General features: G+C 32.8%; 1 protein-coding gene and 1 long non-coding RNA gene across 5 annotated transcripts in view; one reads left to right on the forward strand and one right to left on the reverse strand.

Moving 5' to 3' along the window:
• LOC114338253 (60S ribosomal protein L10a) overlaps positions 1 to 9694 on the forward strand; it is a 465341-nt gene extending 455647 nt beyond the window's left edge. For 3 of the 4 annotated variants that reach the window (XM_050652553.1, XM_050652555.1, XM_050652554.1), the window contains exons 2-4: positions 2761 to 2916; positions 5345 to 5666; positions 9450 to 9694. In XM_050652553.1, the coding sequence (XP_050508510.1) occupies positions 2761 to 2916; positions 5345 to 5666; positions 9450 to 9620 (649 nt within the window). In that variant the 3' untranslated portion in view covers positions 9621 to 9694. Of the gene's footprint in view, positions 1 to 2494; positions 2640 to 2760; positions 2917 to 5344; positions 5667 to 9449 lie in introns of those variants that run through there. The other variant, XM_028288846.2, reaches the window with a different exon arrangement.
• A 10332-nt stretch (positions 9695 to 20026) lies between these two features.
• LOC126885790 (uncharacterized) lies at positions 20027 to 23789 on the reverse strand. The gene is made up of 3 exons (XR_007698455.1): positions 23329 to 23789; positions 21811 to 21964; positions 20027 to 20202 (listed from the first exon to the last, which is right to left on the reverse strand). It is a non-coding gene; the product is annotated as an uncharacterized LOC126885790 (long non-coding RNA).
• Between the last annotated feature and the right edge of the window lie 2998 nt (positions 23790 to 26787).

The following is a 26787-nucleotide window of genomic DNA, read 5'->3' on the forward strand; positions in this document are numbered from 1 at the left end:
AAATTTTATCAGGACGCTTTGTCTATGTTTAAAAAAGACATTTAAAAAAAAGCCGTGTCACGCTAGTGATATTATGTATTAATATAAACAGAAAATAAAAACGCACTTAATCTGATATCAATTCTTCCTTTTCCAATATTGATTATCAGTTTGTTTTTGTATACATAACCTCACTATCGCAGTTTATGTCAATAAATCTTTATTAACGAAAAAGAAAATATTTTTGTTGTACTATAAATTACAGTATAAATTAATAACTAATGAATTCTAACAATTGTATACGGTTATTATCACTACAAAATAAAATATTCAAGTTTTACAAAATAATCCCATAAGACTCAATGTTAAAACGTCCTATCAAAATCTGACAGCGTGTCACGTGACTGTAAGTAGAGGGGAGACGCACGGAGCCAATCGTCTCAACTGCTCTGGATACTGGTTGGGAATGGCAATGGCGGATTGGCGGATAGGTCATTGTGACATTTGGAGACAGGCTGTCGAGTGTTGTCCTGTGCTTTCGATGGTACAGGACAGCATGATGGCCCCTCAATTTGAGTTCTCATCCTCCTTCTTGGTTAAATTTCCTGACCGGGATGAGTGGGTAGAACGAGAACCCACACTAATCTGCCAAAATGGGCTCATCTGGTTCACAGATGGGTCCAGAATGGACGAGCGGGCAGGTGCTGGAGTGTATGGTGGTGGAGACGGATTTGAGTCTAGTCCGGCTCTCGGCTCTCATGCATCAGTCTTTCAGGTGATCCTGGCATGTGCTCAAAAAATTACAGCCAGGGCCTGCTCAGGCAGAACCATCTCTATAAAGGGCTTTGGAAGCGCCCAATATTAGCTCTAAGCTGGTTCTTGAGTGCAAGGGAGCACTTAATGATGTTACTCTGACCAAGAGGGTTAGGTTGGTATGTGTACCAGGACACACAGGTGTGGAAGGCAACGAACGGGCTGACGTCCCGGTAAGACGGGGCTTATCCACTCTACCAGTAGGGCGCGAACCTGTGATTGGGGTGCCCTTCAGTACTGGTCGGGGTAGCCTCATATGGAGCTCCTTCTGCGGAGGTTCCAGGACTCCTGGGCCAGTTGTGGAGGTTTGAGACAGGCTAGACTCCTCATAGTGGGGCCATCCAAAAGTCTCACAGCCCAACTGCTTTTTCTACATCGTAGAAGATGCTCCCTGATGGTCAGTCTCACCAAGCAGATGAAGGCACCACCTTCAGAGGTGGCAGATCCTGGGATCGGCATCCATGCAGCCGAGTCAGGCATAGTGATAGGGAGGTGCCATGCTATTTTTAAATGGATTCGCTTGATTCCAATTTACTGCAAACAGACCTGTAGCGCTTTCACTCACTCGCACGCATAATTTTTTATCACTGGCAGTACGGCTTTTCAACGATTCTCATTTATGTCGAGCTTCTGTCATATGCCGTATACTCCGTGTATATTAATATTATCCACGGATTATACGAAATCTGACAGAAGCTCGAAACAAATGAGAATCGTTGATCTGTCTTTTGTAGAATAATTTATGTTTATTAATAGCAAACAGTAGCGATCAACAGGTAGCAACAAACGCGTTCCAAGATTGCGGCTCTAATTTTGAATATTTTGTCGAGATATTTGGCACAGGTATTCGTAATATAATAAAGAATGGCGGTAAAGAGCCCAATAACATTTTTTTAAATGTATTTTAATTTAGGGGTAGTTGTATGACCGCTATCTTCCAGCCAGGTTTGATTTTCTGTTTTCTGTATTAGAATATTATGGAAGAGGTACCTGACAAAGGACACATCTTAATGGAAAATATAATGTCACTCAAATGAAATAAAATTTACATGAACAGATGCGTCCTGAAATTTCAATAATTCGATATCATTCTCCATAATTTGGTAATTTCAATAATTTGATACTCCATAAATCTTTCTCGAGGGATTAAGGCAGAGGCTTACTCTTATCTTTTCCTATTATTATTGATAATAACGTAGGTATAAATTCGTTAGTTGTACCGCCTCTAATCGGCTTAAGCTAGTGGTAAATAGACTGATTTCAATAGCCGCTAGACTAATATGATTTATGAATGCCAGTTTTATGGACTTCAAAATGCGATTTTGATAAACTTTAATTACAATTAACGCCCTAATTAAGCAGAATTCGGAGTTGGCGCAATGGTATCAAATTATTGAAATTTCAGGACGCATCTATTCATGTAAATTTTATTTCATTTGTGTGACATTATATTTTCCATAAGATGTGTATGGTGTCATTTTTAGAGTGACTCCCATACCTACACAAAAATGTCTACCATCTCTCGGACTATAATCATATCCTGAAACACATAATTCGAAATTCTGGCATTTTAAACAAATATACATATAATTTAACTGAACATAAAATATGCCCTATTATTTTATTAAAAAATTTTGAATACCGGTTAGCGAAAAAAAATTAAATTAGGATTTTTATTAAGCAACCAATTTTTTTCTTGCTACAACATTGGCTACATTGCTTTTGACACACTCACACTGTCACTGTCACTGTCACTTTCTGTCTATTAAGCTGTCCTTTTCTTTTTCCTCTTTCATTTCGTTAACGTAGACAGCCGCAAAAGTTGTGTCTTGAAAAATAAAAATGACGTAAGTTAAATTTTATTATATCAAACTAATCCCATTTCATTTCCACTTTTATTCTACTGCAATATATTAAATATGTTAAAGACTACAATTTAAAACCAATATTTTTGTATCTGCTTTTTAGGTCTAAAGTATCTCGTGATACTCTATACGAGTGTGTGAATGGAGTCTTGGAAAATGCCAAGGAGAAGAAAAGGAACTTTTTGGAAACCGTGGAACTCCAGATCGGTCTTAAGAACTACGATCCCCAAAAGGATAAGCGTTTCAGCGGAACCGTCAAGTATGTAACCTGATCAGTAATATCTTTAGGTTATGTTGTCCATATTCTCTTTTACAATAACCATTATTTGATGGTATTCATTGATTTGATAAGTGTTTAACCTAAAGATATGCACTGACTCAGGAAGCCCTAAAGGCGGACCTGCACCCAGGGTCTTAAAATAACTGGGTAGATCCTGCTAGGTTTACCTAGCAGCATCGACCATTTCAATCATTTTCGTGCTATAATGTAGGATTAAGGTTCTGGTAAGTTAAAGCATGCATGCAATATGGTAAAGTTAATTTTTGGGGTGTGGGATGCATGTTTGTTAAGATCTTTCCAATATTTCCTATTTCCCCTTTTATACACTGGTTTTTCTTCTTTTTGTGTAGACATGACTGTCTTTTTTTCGGTGTGCCTACAAACTGGTGCAGCATATGTTGTAAATCATCTTCACTTTGTGAGATTAGTGTTGCATTGTTTGCATAGATCATTTCTTGTTTTTCTCCCGTTTGGTATTCTTTTTTATTTATTCGCATCCTATCATGGAGACCATAAGTATCATAAAATCTCATGTAAAACGGTCTACACACTAAAAATTCATTACTGTTAAGTACTGCATAAGTTCTTGCTGCAAGAACTTGTTCAATAAATTTTGAAATTACTTGCATCCTGAAAAGTGTCTATTATACATAATACATTTTATAATTTTCTCAAATTATAATCCTAACATTTTTAATTTATAAAAACAACATAACCTAAAATTTATGGTATGTCAAAGTTTCTGTCCATTTCATGTCAGTTTATGCAATTACTTGCACCCTGTAATCACTTTATTGCAGAAAGCTAGTTGCAGCTTATTGTAGAAGTTCTTGCTGCAAGAACTTGTGCAATAAATTTCGCAATTACTTGCATCGTCTAAAGTGGCATAACAGCTGTGAGTGAAACCATAATAATTAACCTTTTTATATTATTTCATAATAGAAAAGGATATGATAGAAATAATTCAAGCCTTATATAAAAATAATAAAATAAAAATAAGGACTCACAATCAAGAATCTGATGAATTCCAGGCAAAGATAGGACTAAAACAAGGCTGTGTACTAAGTCCATTACTTTTCTCAATGGTACTAGATGACACAATAAAGCAATGCAAGGAGAAATCTAAAGACATGATATTGGGAAAATGGAAAATGAACAATGTACAAATACAAGAATTACTATTTGCAGATGATATGGTATTGTTAGCTGACACGGAAGAGAAACTGCAACAAATAATAAACACTTATATAAAAGAACTAAGAAAAATGAACATGGAAATAAACACAGATAAAAGTAAAACAATGGTTATGGCAACTACAAAAAAAGTGATAAAAATTAAGGTAGAAGGACAAGTTTTGGAACAAGTAAACAGCTACAACTACTTAGGTACAATTATTGAAGAAGATGGTAAAATAGACAAAGAAATAAACAATAAAATAGGAAAATCAGGGACAATTTATAATACATTAAGAAATACGTTCTTTGGAAAGAAAGAGGTACCTAAAGAAGTCAAAACACAAGTGTACCAAAAAGTGGTTCGACCATCAATCGTCTATGGGAGTGAGTCGTGGACGCTAACAAAGAACAACAAAAGAAAAATCAAAGCTACAGAGATGAGATTCTTGAGAAAAATAGAAGGGGTCACACGAAGTGACAAAATAAGAAACGACACAATAACTCAAGCTCTAAAGATAAAACCCATAGAGACAATTATAGGGGAACGACAGTTAGGATGGTTGGGACACATCCACAGACTAAACGACACAAGAATAACGAAAAAAGTATATGAAGTCAGAGTACAAGGGAAAAATAAAGTAGGTCGCCCAAGAATGAGATGGGAAGAAAAGTTAGACAAGAAGCAGAGAAGAGAGGACTGCAATGGAGTATGGTAAAACAATTGGCTCAAAATAGAACAGCATGGAAAAGAAGTATCAAAGAAGCACCACAAGATTAAAACATATGGACAGAAAAATGGGTCAAATAAGTAATTTATATTTATTAAAATTGTATTGTTAAAATAAAAGTTTTGTATAATTATTAAAATGTATTGAAATGTAGATATTGAACTAGTTGTAAACAGCCCAACACCGAAAGGTACGAATGGGCTTAACTGATTAAATAAAATAAAATATTATTTCATCATAAACAATATAGGACTCAGGGAATCCTCCTATCTTATTCCATTGCCAGCTTCATTTGGGTCAGTTAGTTCTTCCTCTACTTTTACTTTTATTGTGTTCAATCTTCTTCCTCTTCAAACCCTGTCAAATGCCTTCTTAAGGTCCGTGAAACAAAGGTTTCTCTGTAGAGGTTAATTTAATTTGGTCTATTACTATGGTATGTTTTGTATAGTATGTGCAATCTTAATTTATTCTCTCTTGTGATATCGTAATAATTTGTTTTATAGACTAAAGCACATTCCTCGTCCAAAGATGCAGGTATGCATCTTGGGAGATCAGCAACATTGTGACGAAGCTAACGCCAACAATGTTCCATTCATGGATGTAGAAGCCTTGAAAAAATTGAACAAAAACAAGAAATTGGTTAAGAAACTAGCCAAGAAATATGATGCTTTCCTTGCTTCTGAAGCCCTCATCAAACAGATCCCCAGGTTGTTGGGTCCAGGTTTGAACAAGGCTGGTAAATTCCCTGGTCTTCTCTCCCACCAGGAATCCATGACACAGAAAATTGATGAAGTAAAAGCAACAATCAAATTCCAAATGAAGAAGGTAAATTTTTGACAACTTGTACTATTCTATTTGTTTCTCGAATTGTTTAATATTCCAAATACTTCTGGAAAGTGTAGTTGTATAATAATGTTATACTATCCGTTGCAAGATAATTCGGATGGAATTCCCCAGATTAAGAGACTGGTCATATTATATCAAGCACAAAATAGTCTGGGGAATTCCATCTGAATTATCTTGCAACGGATTATAACTGCCAATAGTTTCATATGTGGGTTTTCCATGGAAAGACATTCTATATGTGCAAAAGAATGTACTACCGACTGGGGAATACTATGAGACCTTACTTTTCCTATAGTGAATCATATTAATAATAATAATATAATAAAGGTCTTTATTAGAAACAAAAATAATAATATACATACAAAATAATGAGCGAAGTTTAGCCTAGACTACTCTTACACTTAACTCATTAATTTGATGCTGAATTAAATTAAACAAATGTTTCAATTAAATGGCACTAAAATATATAAATATATAGAATAAATTTAAATACATAAAAATATATTTTTATGAAAAAAAGAGATTAGAAAAAACAAGCATAAAGGAGAAATAAAAGAAATTAACACTCATTAATTATTACACTCATACATGAGTCCTTTTTTCAAAATAATCGATTATAACATGTTTTTTTTTTCAATGTTGACAAAATTTGTTTGGGCTTTTACAATGTTGTTCCAGTATAGAGTTCAATTATTCACCTACACATTTCTCTGCTTTAGTAATAGTCCAGAGAAATAAGATTTTTCTCGTGACACATCCCCCTCCAGGCCGAAACCAAATTTTTTGAGTAGTATGGACATCTATATTATTAACCTATATGTTTCCTGCAGCCGATTTTGATGATATACATAGTTATAAACAAATGAAGATCAAAAAACGCTAAATTTTCGCTTTTTTCGTCTATTACCAAAAAGTTAAGCACTTTAAACAAATTTGAGTGTAAGAAACTCATAAATCGTATAAAAAAACTTCAATATGGCATTCGCTGAATATGTCCATCCTTATTGGTTGCTTAGAAAATTGCAAAATAAATCATAAATTTTGAGTTTTTAAAAATATTCATAACTTATGTAAAAATTAACTTAGAACCTTCTTATTACACGGAATGCTGATACTTCTTGTACTTAAATTAAATTTTAAATTTCAAAGCAATTGGTCAAATAGTTAAAAGTTATTTAATTTGTTTATCCCAAATTCATTTTTTTTTGCAACACTACAAGTCAGAAAATTATGAAACTACAATCATACTTCGGACAGTTTATGAAAGAAGAACATTTATACTATTACCATTATTAAAAATAAATGACAAAAAATAATTTTAAACAGTGTAAAATTATTTTGAAAGAACATGTTGATTTTTTGCTTACTTATAAACAATTAGAATAACTTTTTAACCGTTACCTGTAGAAAAATTATTTTTTCATATTTAGAAAGACTGAATTTTTATACACATTTAGAAAGAAAACAACTGTCCTAGGACAATTAGGGACAAAGTTAGCCCCCCCATTTATTTAATTCACATGTTTTTGCAAAATAATTTTGCCATATTTATAATTATTTTTTGTAATTTTTTTTTAATTAAATTAATACTGTAAATTTCCTTCTTCCATAAACTATCCAAAGTATTACTGTAGCTTCATCATTTTCTGACTTACAGTGTTGCAAAAAAATAAATTTGGGATAAACAAATTAAATAACTTTTAAACTATTTGACCAATTTCTTCGAAATTTAGGGTATGAATTAAGCACCAAAAGCCTCGGCATTTCGTGTAATAAGAAGGTTCTAAGTTAATTTTTACATAAGTTATAAATATTTATAGAAACTCAAAATTTATGATTTATTTTGCAATTTTCTAAGCAACCAATAAGGATAGACATATTAAGCAAACGCCATCTTGAAGTTTTTTTATACCGTTTATGAGTTTCTTACTCTCAAATTTGTTTAAAATGCCTATTTTCTTAGTAATAGACGAAAAAAGCGAAAATTTACCGTTTTTTGATCTTCATTTGTTTATAACTATGTATATCATCAAAATCGGCTGCAGGAAATATATTGGGACCGTGCAAGTTCGGCAAAGCGACCTCTATTTCTTCGCTCTGTACTTTTATTCGCACTTTTAATTATATTGGCCAATTATATTAGTCCTGGTTGCTGGATAATTGTCAAGACCATAGTCCAAAAAAATAATAAGAAGAAAAAATAAGATGCAGGTTATGTTTAGCAAACGTAAACAATTGTATGTAGTAAATAAAATCAGTTATTAAAATGCAGTACTGCAAGCAAAATACAATTAATTAAATTTACCTTTATATAATAATTGCATATCATATCAATATTGTGGAGCAATATATAATTTTTCTGCGTCAATGACAGAAGGTAAGAAATATACGTCAATTTGACAATTTCAATTGACAATATGAATTATTTAAGATAGATGCAATATTTCTCCGCGACTCGCGCACGGTCGTTTCTCGTTTCCCTTTCCAAGTACTTGCACACCGCGAATAGGTTATTATTATAGATGTCCATGTTACTCAAAAAATTTGGTTTCGGCCTGGAGGGGGTTGTGTCACCAACAGGCTATTTTTTTTCCTTATTTCTCTGAACTATAACTCAAAAAACATGATCTTAGAACAGCCAAAAACTGTTGTTTTAAATCCAATGATAGAATGCAGTTGGCCATTTTATCTTTGTTTAACCTTCCGATGACCAACCTTTCTTTGTTACAAGGATGGCCAAGGGGGGGGAATGGCCCCAGGTCAAAAATGACAATTAACAAAAAAATGAAGTTTTTTTTGGGCATGGACTTTGTCATTCAGTCAGTCACAACATGAGTATTAGTGTCATGTGTAGTGTGTATGTTGAGTAAGTGTCTTGTTACGTTGCAAAGTCGACATCATTAGCGTAAAACTACTTGGAATTACACATAATAGTCGGTATTTTACTAAACATCAACTTCAGAATATATTTTTTATTCGTAAAATATAGGGAATTTTTTTATTTCAAAATACGAGGATATCTAGAATGATATTAAAGTCAAATAAAAAAATAATGAGTTAAAAATTGTAAATACTTTTGAATTTATTAAAGAAAAACATACGCTGGGGTCACAATTTCCCCCGCTTGGTCATCTGAAGGTTAAAATGAGGGTTCCAGGTTGAATTAGAGTATTATTTTACTGCTCACAGATAGGTGGTGACATAGATAATTAGTTTCATTATTTAAGTGAAAACAGAGAAATTTTGAGTTACACCACTATATTACGAAAGCAGTGATTTGTTCTTTTGATTTGAATGTAGAATAGTAAGGTAATTTTCCCTGATTAGTTTCTTTTGCACCATTAAGCCAACAAAAAAATGTATACCAAATTTTATTGTATGGAAAAATGGTGCTACATCATTGTATAATATAACTACTATTTTTACCACATCTTGGTAACTATAGCTTTAAAATTGTACAACAGTCTATCCTAGACATGATAATAGACTAGGCAAGGTATGGACCTGTGAATAGAGGTGAAATACCAATGTTCACTTCGAAGTGATCTTGTGGGGTGGAGCTATCTTTGTCATGTTCACGTGATTGTGTGGCAAAGAGATAGAGAAACTACCAAATTGAGTCACCCATGTTTCACTATTTTGCTCATGACGCCTTGTCTATTCTTATTCTGTCTATGCCCTATGCAATCTAGACACAGCTTCACAGCAGAACAATACCCTTATTTGTGATTCTCCTCCTTATATACTTACTTTTCTTTCCAGGTACTCTGCCTTTCTGTTGCTGTTGGTCATGTAGGCATGAATCAAGATGAATTGGTTCAAAATGTCCATCTTTCAATCAACTTCTTGGTCTCACTGTTGAAGAAACATTGGCAGAACGTTAGGTCTCTCCACGTCAAATCATCTATGGGACCCCCACAAAGATTGTATTAAGTTATAATTTTTATACTGAGACTTTTATTTACACACTTAAATGTGGGTATCTAAATAAACATCGTTTTTAAGTTCTTTGTTGTTTTTATTTGTAGTATTGATTTATGATTGGATGTACATATTATACTGCCTACTAAGTAAAAACATACATCTACATTTTTTTTGAAAAATGGGACATTAGTGTCATTAAATCGACACCTGATATGAAAAACATTGTATCTCCAGTTACAATGTTTTTCAACTATGGCTTAAAGAGCATCTATAAATGATAACCTTGCATTTGGTCTAAGAACTTTTATCCTATCTTATGTAATTATAAAGTTATTTAACAAAATAACCTCATTGTAAGTGCAAATTTTTGATCACTGGGTGGAAAAAACGTTGTAACCAATGTTACAATATTAAATTTTTTTATTATTGATGAAAATTTTTTACTAAAACATTGTAACATGGGATACAATGTTTTCCTCGAAACATTTATTGAGTAAGTTTTTATAACTGCATTGTAAGTTGTGATACAAGAAAGCAAGGTAGTGAAATATTACGATGAACAACATTGTAAGTCAATGTAGTCAGGAAGTAAATTCTATATTATCAACTGCTGAGCATTTTAAGCATGCCTCAAATCGTAAAAACTCACGTAAAAATACTAGTTGAGAATTTCAAACAAAAATAATAACACCTATATAATTCACTGCTGAACTAACTTCTACTGATGAAACTTAGGATAATCAATGGTCACAGTGGATTGCACGCTCAAGATACATCGACAGTGGAAACTTCTACATGCACCGAAGATACAAGTTCACCATTAGATACGTCTGCTAAGAAAAAACAATACCCCAAGAAGAAAAATCTTAGAATGAAGAGCAAAGGGATCCTAGTTTTGGAAAATGAATGTCTTGAAGAAACTGAGGAACTCTGGCCAAGAATATACTGAAAAAACTGGAAAATTATCGAAAATTAGAGAACTGGGACCTGGATCTAACGATAGATGTATCAGAAAATGTAAATTGAAATTATCTGAAAATGATAGACTCAATTTATTTAATAATTTTTGGGCAATGGCTGATCATGACCAACAAAGCGAGTATTTATGTAGATATGTTCTCAGACAAGAGAGGAAAGTTGCAAAGCTAAAAGAGTCCAGAAGACACTGGACATATGAATATAATTTACAGTTGGCAGAACATCGACTTCAAGTTTGTAAGAAAACATTTTTGGACACTTTTAACATAACAGATATGTGGTTAACTACACTATTCAAAAAAATTAATAGTCATGAAGGCGGAGGGCGTATACCTGGAGATATGCGTGGTCGCCACAAGAACAGGGCAAATGCTGTAGACGAAAGTATTAAAAATTCGATTCGTGCGTATATAAAGTCTGTTCCAGCAAAAGAATCCCATTACGTAAGGCAAAGAACAAGTAAGATGTATTTTGATTAGTCTTGAACTTTTTCCAAATTGTATTCACTATAAATATAATAAATGGATGTTAGAGAATCACCTATGCGATAAACCAGCCACCAAAAGTCAGTACAGAAACATTCAATACTGAGTTTAATATCGGTTTTTTTTTTGCACCGAAAAAAGATGTGTGTGTTACTTGCAATCCACATAACACTAAAGCAGAGAAAGACCAAATAGAAAAAGAATATGCTTTACATATTGCAAATAAATGTGTTGCACGTGAAGCCAAAAATTGCAATAAAGAGGTTTCTAAGAAAACAGAAACGGTTGTAACAGCCTGATTTGATTTGAAAAAAATATTAACTACGCTCCAATCAGAGGTATCATTGTTTTATTATAAAAGGAAGTTGAAAGTGTATAACTTTACTATCTTTGATCTTGGACCTGCGGAAGGTTATTGTTATGCATGGGATGAAACCACAGGTAAAAAGGGGCCCACTGAAATAAGTAGTGCGCTATTTGATTTTATTAAGAGAAAAGTTGCTGGTGGTGCATTAGCATTAGAGTTTAGATTTTATTCTGATTGTTGTGGAGGACAAAATTGAAATCGAATAATATTTTTAATGTATATTTATGCAGCTAAGATCATGAATATTAATATTACACACACGTTTTTTGAGGTGGACCACTCTCAATCTGAGGGTGATTCAATGCACGCCCTTATTGACAAAGTCAAAATGACATCTTGGACTTTAAATCAATGTTAAAGAAAATACCGAATTGGGATTTAGATATAGATAAACACCAAGTTTTCTGGTAGAAAATACAATACGTAAAAATATATAAAGAACAACCACATATTATTAGTTTTCAGTACGATCTTATTTCTGATCAATTATCGTTTATAAACTTAGAATGCAAACCAAAATCGAGCAAAAGGGCTACCAAATCCAGGAATAAAAATATACACGATTTATGGGAAGTACAAATTCCTTTAGCATATAATGGGTTACTTCCCATAACCACTTCAAAATATAAAGATCTTGTTGCTTTGTGCTCTGGTAAAGCTATACAAGAGCAATATTGCAGTTTTTATTTAAATCTTCTCCGCTCTCAACAAACAGAATATTCTGATGATGACTCTGAATAAAAGTTTGCTAGGGGTTAATTTTGTTTATTTTTTAATAGAATATAAACTGTTTTATAATTTGTAAATGTTCATTTTGTAATAAATAAATCTAAAAGATATTATTTTATTTACCTACTTCTTGTTAGTATGTATGACGTAAATTCTTAAATACTACATGTCTGAGCAAAAAAATCACGTTTCACGTAAAACCAATAAAATAAATTAATTATAATCTCTTTATTTGGATATTTACTGATTAGTTACAATTTATATGCACCTAACCAAAGAAACATACTGTGTTGAAATATCATTGTATCAACCACTTACAATGATCTTCATCTAAAGTTCTGAAAAAATTTGCTATTGTAACTCGACCTAAATCAGGACCAGTAATGTTGACAACAATGTGATATGTAAATCTGAAGAGCTGAGAAAAAGTTTTAAAATATGGATTAAGAACATTACAAAAAATATAAAAGCTGACACAGTAAAAAAATAAAATGTTTTGGAAATTTCTTTAAATCGCTCTCCTGTAAACTAAGCAAAAGTGAGTTACAATGTTTTTCATATCAGGTGTCGAAATACATCTTCATAGATGCTATAAAGCCACATAGAAACTGGCTCATACTAAATAGGTATTATAGTAATAGAAAAATATATAGAATCTTTCAACCCATTGTATCTACTTCGTTTTCATTTAGTAAGGCTGTATATACTTTTATACCAAGAATATGCATGGATATTTATGAGAAAATAGACTTTGTGAAACGGAGTTCACTAAAAAAAATGATGAAAAGAAAGTCATAAACAATGACTAGAAAATAGGTCTGCTAAAATATCAGCAAAAGTAGATAAAGCAGAAGCACAGTATAAAGAGGGACCGTAAAACCTCTTCCATGTTGGCACTTTGATCTCAAGAAGTAATACCGGCAGTAGGTAATTGACCAGTTAGGGGAGTGCATATAGATTTTCACTTCGGAAAAAATAAACAAGATAGAACTTTTTGTAATTTCATTAAGAAATGTTTAATAAACAACATATCAAAAAGTTCTACTCGAGAAGTGGGTGCTTCATTTTTTATTAAACAAATGAACTACGAAAAACGCTATAGTCAGCCTTCTCAGAAACATTGGCGCACTGTAAACTAACGTACGGCGAAGTGCACGATTGAGTTATTTTAATGTAATTCTTTAACTAATGGATCAAATGAAATTTTGCAAATTAAACATGAAAGAAGAATAATTAAGCTATCTTAGGGTTATAATAGAAAGAAATAAAATGTATGGGCATAAGTACGGTGTGGGCGGAAAGTGAGCCTTACATGAATTTTGTTTAAAAATGTGTAACTAGTACAATTTTTCTCATAAAACTTTCAATTTTGCACAACTTACCTTTCAAGCATCTTACTAAATGATGTTTCAAAAAATCTCAAAAATTTAATTCAAATGATATGACGTCTCAAAAAATGTAATTTCTGAAATCTTCGTAGTTTTGTAGAATTACCACCAATTTAAAACGGTATATTACAGTTTTATAAGTGCTTTTTTAAAGCGTAGGATGTAATCTTTAAAATGCACTAAATCATTTTACTTTAGAAATGAAATAAACTATTTCTTTTTAAGAAAATTAAGAAAGATAAAAATGTAATACAAAAACCGAAAATTACCAGCTAAAAAAATTTTATACAAAGTGATCAAAACTTTTTTCTGTAAAACTTACCTAAAATACATTTAATAATAAGCTTCAACAATAATAAATATCCAGCAAAAAAAATTTTTTTTAGCTCTTATACAGTATGTCTTTGAAACTTGGAACCTATTGATAACTTTTTTATTATCAGTTTTACGAAAAAAAAGTTATTCTTTATAAAATACTCTGCATCGTATAATTTAATCTAAGATGCAATCATAAAATATCAAATTTAATTAATGTTATACGAGGTATGTCAAAAAATATGAATTTCACTCAAGTGTACAGTACCTTTACATTTCACAATATCGAAAATTGTTATTAAGAAAAGTTGTTTGGAATTAAAAAATTTGTTTTAGTGTTCAATTACATCCTTCTAATTAAAATACTGTGAATAATAAAGGCACTTAACTTAGAAAAAATCATATTTTTTACATACCTCGTATAAAATTAAGTTTGATATCTGATGGTTGTATCTTAGATTTTATACCAGGGAGAGCATTTTATGAAGAATAACTTTTTTTCGTAAAAGTGATAATATAATAATTAAATAGTTATCATAATTGTAATAAAACGATGATGAGTATCCGTAATTTGAGAAAAAAATGAAATATTTTTTTCGATTAGAATGATGTAATTGTATATTTAGACATAGTTTCTAATTTCAAACAACTTTTCTTAATAACAATTTTCGATATTGTGAAATGTAAAGGTACTGTACACTTTAGTGAAATTCATATTTTTTGACATACCTCGTATAACATTAATTAAATTTGATATCTGATGGTTGTATCTTAGATTTTATACCAGGGAGAGCATTTTATGAAGAATAACTTTTTTTCGTAAAAGTGATAATATAATAATTAAATAGTTATCATAATTGTAATAAAACGATGATGAGTATCCGTAATTTGAGAAAAAATTAAAATATTTTTTTTTGATTAGAATGATGTAATTGTATATTTAGACATAGTTTCTAATTTCAAACAACTTTTCATAATAGCATTTTGTGATATTCTGGAATATAAAGGTACTTTACTCTTTAACGAAATTCATATTCTTGACTCGTATGAAACTCGTATGAAATTGATAAAATTTGATATCTGATGGTTGAGTTTTAGATTTTTGACTATCCAGAGCATTTCATTAAGAATAACTTTTTTTTCGTAAAATTGATAATAAAAAAGTTTTCCATGTGGTTCCTAGCTACGCAGACACACTGTATAAGAGCTCCTGTATAAGAATTTTCAAATTGCAATGCCATATTCGGATTCAGCATAATCAAAAACAAAATAGAAACATATTTGATCAAAGTAAAATGATGAATTTAACGATATTTTTAAAATTATTTATACAAAACAATTCTTATTGTTTAAACAATTAATAAACAATTAGCGGCCAAATCTGCGAGTAGAACTTTTACTTTAACATGTATATAAACTAACAAAAAAAGTTTTAGAAAAATATAAGCTTGTTTGAATTTTTCCGAAACAATGCATGTTTTCGTTCTAATTGCACTCCCCTAAGTGGTGGATGCGGGTTTTCCCTGTAAAAACCCGTACGTTTCTATGCGACTAGCAATGCGAGAGTGGGGCAAAAGCGACTGGGAACATATTGCGCGGTCGCCATGCGCGACTAAAGATTTTACTTCCAATTTTTCGGAGAGTGGTTCTACTGTCCCTCTATACTGTGGCAGAAGCTTATGCAAGATATAGTAAATATGTATAATATATACAGTGATGAGCGTGCTAATAACCGGCAAAGATGGAAAACATAATACATTGCGAAACAAAAAGAGATGAAACTAGTGGAGATGGAAATGATCGTTATAAACGTATAAATTAACATTACACTACATAGTTTCCCACCTTCAGATGTATCAGAGGACTATGACAACTGTCACTGTGACAGTAGAATTTTATAAGATACTCCTGTCACAGACGTCTAAAGGTGGGAAACTATGTAATGTAATGTTAATTTATACGAATATAACGATCATTTCCACCTCCACTACTTTCATCTCTTTTTGTTTCGCAATGTATTATGTTTTCCATCTTTTGCGCTATTTTGCCGGTTATTAGCGCGCTCATCACTGTATACAAAAATAAAATACTAATTGATGAAAATTGTGAATTATTTCAAAAAGCGATGAGAGTATTAAATATGTATAGAATTTTACAGAAAACCAGTTGAGCTAGTGGAGACAGTAGCAGTAATGATCACCAAAACATGAGGAAGTTGTTCAAAAACTTCAAAAATACAGGTAAAGCAATGGATCAGATAATATCCCTGTGGAAGTGTGGACAGCTTTAAGCCCTTTCTCCAATGGAAATGCGACAAAGGAAGAAGCAGTATATTAGTACCTGTTTACAAAAACAAGGGTGATATACAATGCATAAACTACAGGGTAATAAAACTGCTTAGTCATATGGGAAAGAGTAATTGGTAGAGGGATACGTGAAGAAACAAAAAGATATCTGGCAATCGATTAGGTCTTATAAAGGCAAAGCTATAAAGAAATTCATGTGCTATTGTAAAGCATCTGATAATTCCACAAAAGATATTTTGGTGGGTGCTCAATAAGAAAGGCGTTCCTGGTGAAGATTGTGAGAGACATCTATGAGGGAGAAACAATGTTGGAGAACCCCCTCTGTGGCCCAGTGGTAAGAGCGCCTACCTTTCGATCGAAAGGTCCGAATGATCGTGAGTTCAAATCTAACCAGGGTCAAAAATTTTACGTTTATTATAAATTAATAAATGAAAATGGGTCGATCGGATAGCTCAGTGCGACTAGTGGCTGACCCGCACTTCACTTCGCTGTGAGGTACGAGAGTTCAAGCCCAAGCCAGGCCATCGGAAAAACAAAAAGGCTAACGCGTCAGTATAAAATTCTAAATATGAATCTGGCGCTTAGACTGGAATATGCGGGCATCTGATCGACCTATGAGGGAGCAGTACGGCAAGGGATAAGGGCTTGCGGCTTGGTGATACTCCCCCATAGATCCCTACCGAAGGGCGTTGACGCCTAAGAACGGTGTATATATATATATATAAATGAAAATGGTTTCTGTCATTGTGGGATCGGTACTCACCGGAGGGACCGCCGACGTTCGGATACAATTAGCGTCTCTTTGCAAAGACAATGACGTCGACTTTGTAAAGCAACAAGACACTTATTCAACACACATGACACTAGGTACCTAACTGCAAAAATTCACCGTACCTACCACGCCAATGGCCATTAGTTGTCGAGGCAGTAGCCAAATAAAAAAAGGTCAGACCGGCAAACAGGTGTATGTTCTCAAATAAAATGAAAGTATGTAAAAAAATTTTAATAATCAGCTAAGTACTTTCAACACATAACGTGCCATCATCAGAGCTTCGTCCTCTTATAAATCCTTCATAGAAGAGCAATTGTTAAAAATCACATGATAAAATCATGGATACTGGGCAAAAGCCACAGATATCGGGTATAAAACCCTTAAAATTAAAAGTTTATCACATCTAAATTCTCTTTTAGTTTTAAAATTACAACATGGCTGCGTCAAACCATTGTGAGTTCACGTGAACAGCTGAGCACTAGCTCAGTGCTCAGGTGTGATGACAAATTTAGATGTGATAAACTTTTAATTGTAAGGGTTTTATACCCGATATCTGTGGCTTTTGCCCAGTATCCATGATTTATCATGTGATTTTTAACAATTGCTCTTCTATGAAGGATTTATAAGAGGACGAAGCTCTGATGATGGCACGTTATGTGTTGAAAGTACTTAGCTGATTATTAAAATTTTTTTACACACTTTCATTTTCTTTGATAACATACACCTGTTTGCCGGTTTGACCTATTTAGAAGTGTGTACAAGTCATACAGTCTGTTTCAAATAAAAAAATAACTAATGTTGGAGATGGAGAAAGTGATAAATTTGATGTGAAAGTAGATTTGCACCAGGACTCGGTGCTTACAAATGGCTTGCAAATTTTAGAAGCCTTGGAGGTGTAACCAAAGAAGGTTCCCATTGTTTTTAGTCTGGTGGGATGTAAAGTAATATTTTTGGTGTTATTTTATATTAGATTGAAAACTTAGTCTTTTGCTAGCAGTTGCTGCTAGGGCATCCCTGCCATTTCGTTCGTTGCAATCCGTGACTGCACGCCGGGGTTTGTCCTGGTTAGGTCAGAGAGCGCAGCATATGTGCCTCCTGATGAGAGACTAATAAGTTTCGAAACCGGTATAGAGGTGCTTGAAAGAAAAATAAAAAAAGAAAGAAAAAAAGAGGTGAAAAAAAGAGAGAATATATGAACAAAGAACTTCAGGAACTGCAAGAACTAAGTAGATCGACAGAGACAAGAAAATTTTATCAGAAACTGAACAAAAGCAGAAAAGACTTCAAACCGAGAACGACGATGTGTAGAGATAAGGAAGGTAATATATTGACAGAACAGCAAGAGATACTAAGAAGATGGACAGAACATTTTACGGAAAAGCTTGAAGGAGATGGGAGTGAGACGAACCCTGATATACCATTAGACCAAGCAGACAACAGAGAAAAGAGTCCACCAACAATAGCCGAGATTAGAACAGCAGTAGACAAATTAAAGAACAATAAATCACCGGGATCGGATCAAGTAGCATCGGAATTACTGAAGGAAGGAGGAGACGCACTACAGAACACAATACATGTATTGATAACAAAGATATGGTCAAATAAACAGCTACCAGCGGAGTGGAATAGCGGTATTATTGTACCATTACATAAAAAAGGGAATCAGTTAGAATGTGGAAACTACCGTGGAATCACGCTGCTGAATGCAGCATACAAAATAATGTCCAACGTCACTTATGAAAGACTTAGACCACACGCTGAAAAAATAGTTGGCAGGTACCAAAGTGGCTTCTGTAGACAGAAGTCAACAATAGACCAGATATTTGTTCTGCGCCAGATCCTTGAAAAAACAAGTGAACATAACATCGACACACATCATCTCTTCATAGACTTCGAAAGCGCATATGACAATATAAACCGAGAATTCTTAATAAAAGCAATGAAAGAATTTAATATACCAACACAACTAATAGAACTGATAAAAGAATCTCTAAAAGTAGAAAGTAAAATCCGGATACAAAACGAACTAACGGAAACAATAGATGTGAAAAAGGGACTACGCCAGGGAGACGCTCTATCATGCATCTTGTTCAACATTGTACTCGAGAAAATAATGAGGGACACAACAGTCAATACTCGAGGAACAATAATTAATAAAAGCGTGCAAATACTAGCATTTGCAGATGATGTTGACATAATCGCAAGATCAAGAAGAGAAATGATAGAGGCATTCAATCAAATAGAACGAGCTGCACAAAATAGTGGCCTGAAAATCAACCAGAACAAAACAAAATATATGCAGGTAAGTAAAAACACAGAAATAAGGCAGCCACAAAATATAACAATAGGAGAATACAACATCCCTAATAACACAAAACATTCCATGAATGTTCCTAGAATGTACTCACAGGACATTCCAAACATTCCTGGAATGTCCCCAAATGCACACGAATGTCCCTGGAATGTGCTGTGTCAGCATTTTAAATATTCTTAGAATGTTCTGTTGGAACATTCCATGAATGTCTACGAATGTTCTTTGGACATTCACAGTATATGTTTTAGACTGAATGTCTTGTTGGAACATTCCATGAATGTTCTTTGGACATTCACAGTATATTTTTTAGACTGAATGTCTTGTTGGGACATTCCATGAATGTTGGAACATTCCATGAATGTTCTTTGGACATTCACAGTATATTTTTTAGACTAAATGTCTTGTTGGAACATTCCATGAATGTCTACGAACGTTCTTTGAACATTCACAGTATATTTTTTAGACATTCTCTGAAATATATCGTCAGTGCTGTGACAATACCTCCTATATCTTTTTTCATGAGGTTTGCAGGAGACGAAAAACATTTTTTAAGGTCACCTCCTGTTTGCATACGTAAGTTCTGGCTTGTTTTGTAGTAAATAGATAGTTAAATTTACTGCAAAACAAGTCAAAAAATATATGAAAACAGGAGGTGGCCCAAACAAGTTTTTAGTCTATCTTACAAATCTCATGAAAAAACAGATAGGAGGTATTGTCACATCACTGACGATATGTGGCCATACCAAATAATGCATCCTTGATAAATATAAACATTTTTATTGCAAAAAATCTTTTCATACATTTTTTTAAGGTAATTTACTGATATTCCTATAAAAAAAATGTGTCACATTTGCTTTGTAAACCTTTCTTTTGCCTTTCATAGCCACATATTCCATTTCCTTCCTGGTTTTTTGTAGACCACTTCTCTCAGCTGATTCTAAAAGAAAATAAAATAAATGGTAATTTTTCTATCCTTTACAATTAACAATCAGAAGAAATATTTACAGGTAATAATATGCATATAATAATAATAATAAAATAAATAATAAATTAAATAATATTTAAATAAATAATAAATAATATTTAATAAAGAAAATAATAAAACATTTTGTATTTTGACAACGACGTCCGATGTGGAAGTAGAAACCATAATAAAGTTATTTTTTCAAGTAAATTCTGGCTTATTTCCCCATTAAAATAGTTATCATAATTACAAAAATGCCACAAAGAAATAGCTTTTTCACAAACTAATAAGTATTTTGTTTTATTATATTTATTGTTTTTATTATTTACTTTAACTTAAGATTATAACTTAATTCTTGTTTTCTATTTCTGATGTTTTTATTTATTTGCATTCAATATTAATCTGTTTTCTTGTATAATCTACTTCGCAATAATTATGTGATATATTGGACTTAAAATGAATTCAAAAATTTTTTGTAATTGGGCAACAATGTCAACTTAGATCTCTGATGTAGATAATGAAGAACAACGGTATCTACAGTTGGAAAAATGAAAGAATAGGGCTTTTCATCAATTGTCATTTGTTTCGAGCTTCTGTCATGTGTCACATAATATTAATATATCTACGTCATATGTCTTTGGTTTGTATCTATTATTGTATATACCAATAACGTATGTCGTAGATATATTAATATTATGTGACACATGACAAAAGCTCGAAACAAATGACTGTGAATGAAAAGCCCTATACCCATGAACGATCACATCAATCACTTATTTTGTATTTGCTATCTTTTTCTATTTTAGAACAAATAGAAAATGATATAAAAACATTAAAAATAAAAAACTGGAGAAAAAAAAGCACGAAACAGATCAGAGTGGAGAAGAATCCTGGAACAGGCCAAGACCCAGAAAGGGCTGTCGAGCCAATGATGATGATGATCTTTTTCTATAGGTAACAAACGTTTGTGATTTATAGAAAAAGACAGCAAATAGGGCTTTTCATCAACTGTCATTTGTTTCGAGCTTCTGTCATGTGTCACATAATATTAATATATCTACGTCATATGTCTTTGGTTTGTATCATTGGTATATGCCAATAACTTATGACGTAGATATAGTAATATTGTGTGACACATGACAGAAGCTCGAAACAAATGACTGTGAATGAAAAGCCCTATACAAAATAAGTGATTGATGTGATCGTTCATGGTTATAGGGTTTTTCATTCAGTCATTTGTTTCGAGCTTCTGTCATGTGTCACATAATATTAATATATCTACGTCATATGTTATTGATATAATCAATGATACAAACCAAAGATGTATGACGTAGATATATTAATATATGTGACACATGACAGAAGCTCGAAACAAATGACAATGAACAAAGCCCTATATTGCTTTTCATCGATTGTCATTTGTTTCGAGCTTCTGTCATATGTTATATAATCTGTGTATAATATTAATATAACACGGATTATACGACATATGACAGTAGCTCGAAACAAATGACTGTAAATGAAAAGCCCTATTCTTTAATTTTTCCAACTGTATATTATTAATTGGGTTAAGCATATTACCTGTGTGATATAAGCTATTGGAACAGCACAGTCTCTCAAACGGTTGAAAGTGAAGTTCTGTCAATATCTTTTTCTAAAAAATGTTTTGAACATACTGCTCTATTAACAAATCTGATCAATACTTCATGCCTTCTTCGCAGGATCTTCTGGAAAGCTAAAAATACAAAATATATGCATTACTGAGCATTATTAACAAATTTTAGTTTTAAATAAAAAATATGATTAATGAACTCACAAAATATTATAAAAAGCAGCTTAGAAATTGTTTATTAGTATAGTCGTTTCCCTAGCCACAACTGGCTAGTGATTTTAGTAGGTAATTTTTTTGTTTTTGGCCATTTTTGCCAAAATTACTAACTATTTAGTTATTTTTTTGCCAATTTTACCAAATTGTCAAAATTATTTACTAAAATCACTAGCCAGTTGTGTCTGAGACTAAGTTTAGCGAACCGACTGTACTATTCATACTGTGTATTCATTAGTTGGTACTATTATAGTGTGTGGTCTACCATCCTGTTTATAAACGCATACATTAGCAAAAACGCAAAAAAAATTTTAATTTTACAAATAATCCGTTTGTTATTATCTCTATTTATTTACTATTTTAGTTAGGAATAAGCAAGTTTGTGGCTTATTCGCAATTATTAAAATAATAAATGGATATTTTCTGAAATAGGGGCATGCCTTTGTTTACATATTTGCATAGGGTAGGTGGGGGTAAAAGTACGCACGGGGCAAAGGTACGCACTTACATTTTTCAATAACTTCTTATATGTTGGGGACAACATCTTGTGGCATATGTTTGTACTACTCAGTAGCATTGGATGAGAAACTTTGGCGCAATCAGGGCGAACACAACAACAAAAATGAGGTAAAAATCATTTTTGTACCTTTTGATCTAATTTTTCTTAAATATTGATTGATTCTAATTCTTAATCTTTCAAACTCAGATTATTATTGGTTAGGCATGTTGAAAGTTGATTGTTAGAAGTCTTCTTCTACATAACAGTTTGAAGTTCATATGTGCATAGTTTCATATTAAGGTTAGATATATTATTGGTTTCCGGATGGGGCAAAAGTACTCACACAAATGGGGTAAAAGTACGCACTGCGAACGTTGAAATGGGGCAAACGTTCGCAGTGCGTACCTTTGCCCCCAGTGAGGTAGACTTGGCAAATGCATGTTTCAAGTCAATCTTCAAAGTCAATATCAAGTTAAGCTTGATATTCCATCAGCTAATTTTGTCTCAATTGCAAAATGTCTCAAATCCGCAAAAGTATGCACGTGCGTACTTTTGCCCCATTGGGTGGGGCAAAGGTACGCATTTACAATTTTTTTTCAAAAAGTTATCAACACTATAAAAATAATATTGAAGAATGTCCATTTGCCTAATATGATTACAAAATGTATCAATTTCACTTTCATCTATACTCTGTGCCAATTCAAGCATTAGGAGATTCACTAGAGATGAAAATTTAGAAAATGCGTACCTTTGCCCCCACCTACCCTATACTAACCTTTGAAACATTATTCCTGCAGATTTTTTATCTACATTGCTTCTGCTACTCCAACTGATTTTATGCACTATATTAATAATACTATTAAAGTTATTATAAAAGTATCCGAATTAAAAAATATTCTTAAAAAGCACAAATAAAAACAAACAACGATCACGCACGGCAAGGTGGCCAAGGCCAAGATGCATGTCAAGATGGCCGAAGCACCGAAGTCTGAAGTGAGGTCATTGGTCGTTTTTAGTCACGTGATGCCCTCTCTAAGCACCATGCACAAATACATGCGCCGTGAATTTGAAAATGAACATATAGGAACATTGGTAGTATGTTCACAGAATGTCTTATGGTAACATTCCACGAATAATTTAATCAGATGTTCACCGAATGTTCCCTAAATGTCCAGGACATTCAAATATTGATAGAACTTTGGTAGTACATTCCTGGAATGTTGTGTGTTGTTAGGGATTGAGGGGGTAAAAAACTTTACATACTTGGGATCCCTAGTCACATCTGATAATAACGTAGCAGAGGAAGTGAATAGGCGAATATTTATTGCCAATAAAAGTTATCATGGCTTAATTCGGCAACTAAGATCAGACAACGTCGCAAGGAAAACAAAATGCCAAATATACAAAACCCTAATAAGACCGGTACTCACACACGGCTCAGAAACCTGGACACTCACTAAAAGAGAGGAAACATTGCTAGCCACCTTTGAAAGAAAAATCTTGCGACACATATATAAGGGCACAAAAGAAAATGGAATTTGGCGAAGAAGGTACAACTTTGAACTATACGAAATATACCAGGATCCAGATATCATAACATTCATTAAAATAGGACGGCTGCGTTGGATGGGACATGTAGAAAGAATGGAAGAAGGCGAAATACCAAACAAAACATTCAAACAGATGCCAGTAGGAAAAAGAACAAGAGGAAGACCGAAGCTGAGATATTTAGAACAAATAGAAAATGATATAAAAACCTTAAAAATGAAAAACTGGAGAAAAAATCACGAAACAGATCAGAGTGGAGAAGAATCCTGGAACAGGCCAAGACCCAGAAAGGGCTGTCGAGCCAATGATGATGATGATGATAGAGGTGCTTGCTGCACTCTCTGATTGAACTCGAATATGATGCGGCTGTAGTTTCGTGTTGCAACGAAATTGAAAATGGTTATTCATTCTTTTTTGATTTCATTTTTTGTTTAAATATAAATATGTAATAATGTGTATAAATCGAGATAAACGGATTACTGTGGATTGTGGATTTAAATAATAAGATAAACGACTCAAGCAAATACGGAAGCGGATTCTTTCTTAGGAATGAGCAATTATTCAAGCGCCACAAACTCTATATTGTCTTCTCTGTTCTATTTTATAGTATTGAATCGTGGACCTTGAACGAAGATATGTGCAGAAGATTGAAAGCATTTGCGATGTGGCTATATCGGAGAATACTTGAAATGACGTGGACTAACCGAGTCACAAATGAGGAGGTCTTCAGAAGAATGAAGAAGAACCGAGAGGTATTTGGCCACCATCAAATATCGAAAGCTACAGTACTTCGGATACATTATGTGAAATGAATCCAGATATGCCCTCCTACAAACCATTCTCCAAGGAAAAATATTTGGAGAGCGAGGTATAGGAAGAAGACACTGGTTAAAGAACCTCAGAAACTGGTTGAACACAACGTCCGTGCAGCTATTCTGCGCTGCTCTAGATAAGATAAAGATTGCCACGATGATCGCCAATATTCGTCACGGATAGGCACCCCAAGAAGGGGAAAAGGTTAGAGTTCTACGAATGAAAAGACTTTGGGGAGGCATATATGATATATCTACCCAGAAATGGAGTATTAAGATTATATCGTCGCCTTAATACTATAACTTGATAACTCGAAATTAGTATTAGTCCATGTGGTGAGACCGCTCCCGTCTGAAAAAATTTCTGATTAGGTTTCTTTGTGGATTCCTATTCAAAAATGTCCCCTTTAAACAAATCTGAAGGGTGCCGGGCGGAATTTTTGGGCAGAAATTGTTTAAACAAATACCTTTTTTTAACCAGAAGAATATTTTTTTAGGTTTTTTGGATCATTCTAAACAATAAAGGTATCCTGTAATTTTTCTCGAAAGTTGATAGTTTTCGAGTTGTAGGCGATTTAAAATCTGAAAAATGCGAAAATACGCATTTTCAAGGCTTAAAAACTCATATTTAAATTTGTATTATTGCCAAGTACTTGAATTGTAGTTTAAACATTCATTTTCAAGATTTTGCAGACTGATCGGATCTAACTTCAATTTACACCGTTGTTATTTAATTGTTAATTATGCGTGTCCATCCGATTTTTTTGACAGGTGCGGCGCGCACTTTTTCCAAAAATCTCCTATTTTCCTCCGATAAATATATTTTTTAGATTTTTCGGGACATTCTAAATAAAATAGGTTTCTTGTCATTTTTCTCAAAAGTTAACAGTTTTAAAGTTATAAGCGATTTAAAATCCGAAAATGCGCTTTAAATCGCTTATAACTTTAAAACTATTAACTTTTGAGAAAAATGACAAGAAACCTATTTTATTTAGAATGTCTCGAAAAATCTAAAAAATATATTTTTCGGAGGAAAATAGGAGATTTTTGGAAATAGTGCGCGTCGCACCGGCAAAAAAATCGGATGGACACGCATAATTAACAATTAAATAACAACGGTGTAAATTGAAGTTAGACCCGATCAGTCTGCAGAATCTTGAAAATGAATGTTTAAACTACAATTCAAGTACCTACTTGCTAAAACTTGACAAGATGAGTTATCAAGTTATTGTTTATATACAATTATAGTATATTGTTTAAATAATAACTTGATAACTCATCTTGTCAAGTTTTAGCACTGAATATTTAGCACTTTCGTCAATCATAAATAAATACTTAACCCGTTTGGAGCGAGTTATCATAAGTTTTTACACAATATGGAGGTAAATAAAATACATCTTGTGAACTAGTTATATCAAGAACGTCAATTTTGGAATTATCAAGTTATAGTACTAGGGCGACGAAATGAAATGATGATAATGATGATGATTTACGTCCAAAAACAAATTCCATGGCGTTCACAAAAGTCGCGCATATTCCATTAATATAATCTTATCATAAAACATCTCCATCCATGATTGTGATCCACTTTCAGTTGTTTATAATTAGCCACACAACCGTATTAAGATTAATATTTTTATCAAACAATATTACCTACGCTTTTGTTATTTGATATTTAGATAATTTTAATCCAATGGTTAAATACAACTTACCTTAATTATATGACACATAAGATAAATATTTAAGTAGTTGCTTTGTAGCGAATTATATTGATTATAAATAAAAACTCATTGTTCGTAAATAATGGGATTTTACTTGTCACTGCTCTGTTTGTAACTGCTCAGAACAACAGTAGAATAGACTACCGCTTTACA

The sequence above is a fragment of the Diabrotica virgifera genome, chromosome 1 (genome assembly GCF_917563875.1).
Source record: "Diabrotica virgifera virgifera chromosome 1, PGI_DIABVI_V3a".
In the NCBI taxonomy this organism is placed as follows: domain Eukaryota; kingdom Metazoa; phylum Arthropoda; class Insecta; order Coleoptera; family Chrysomelidae; genus Diabrotica; species Diabrotica virgifera.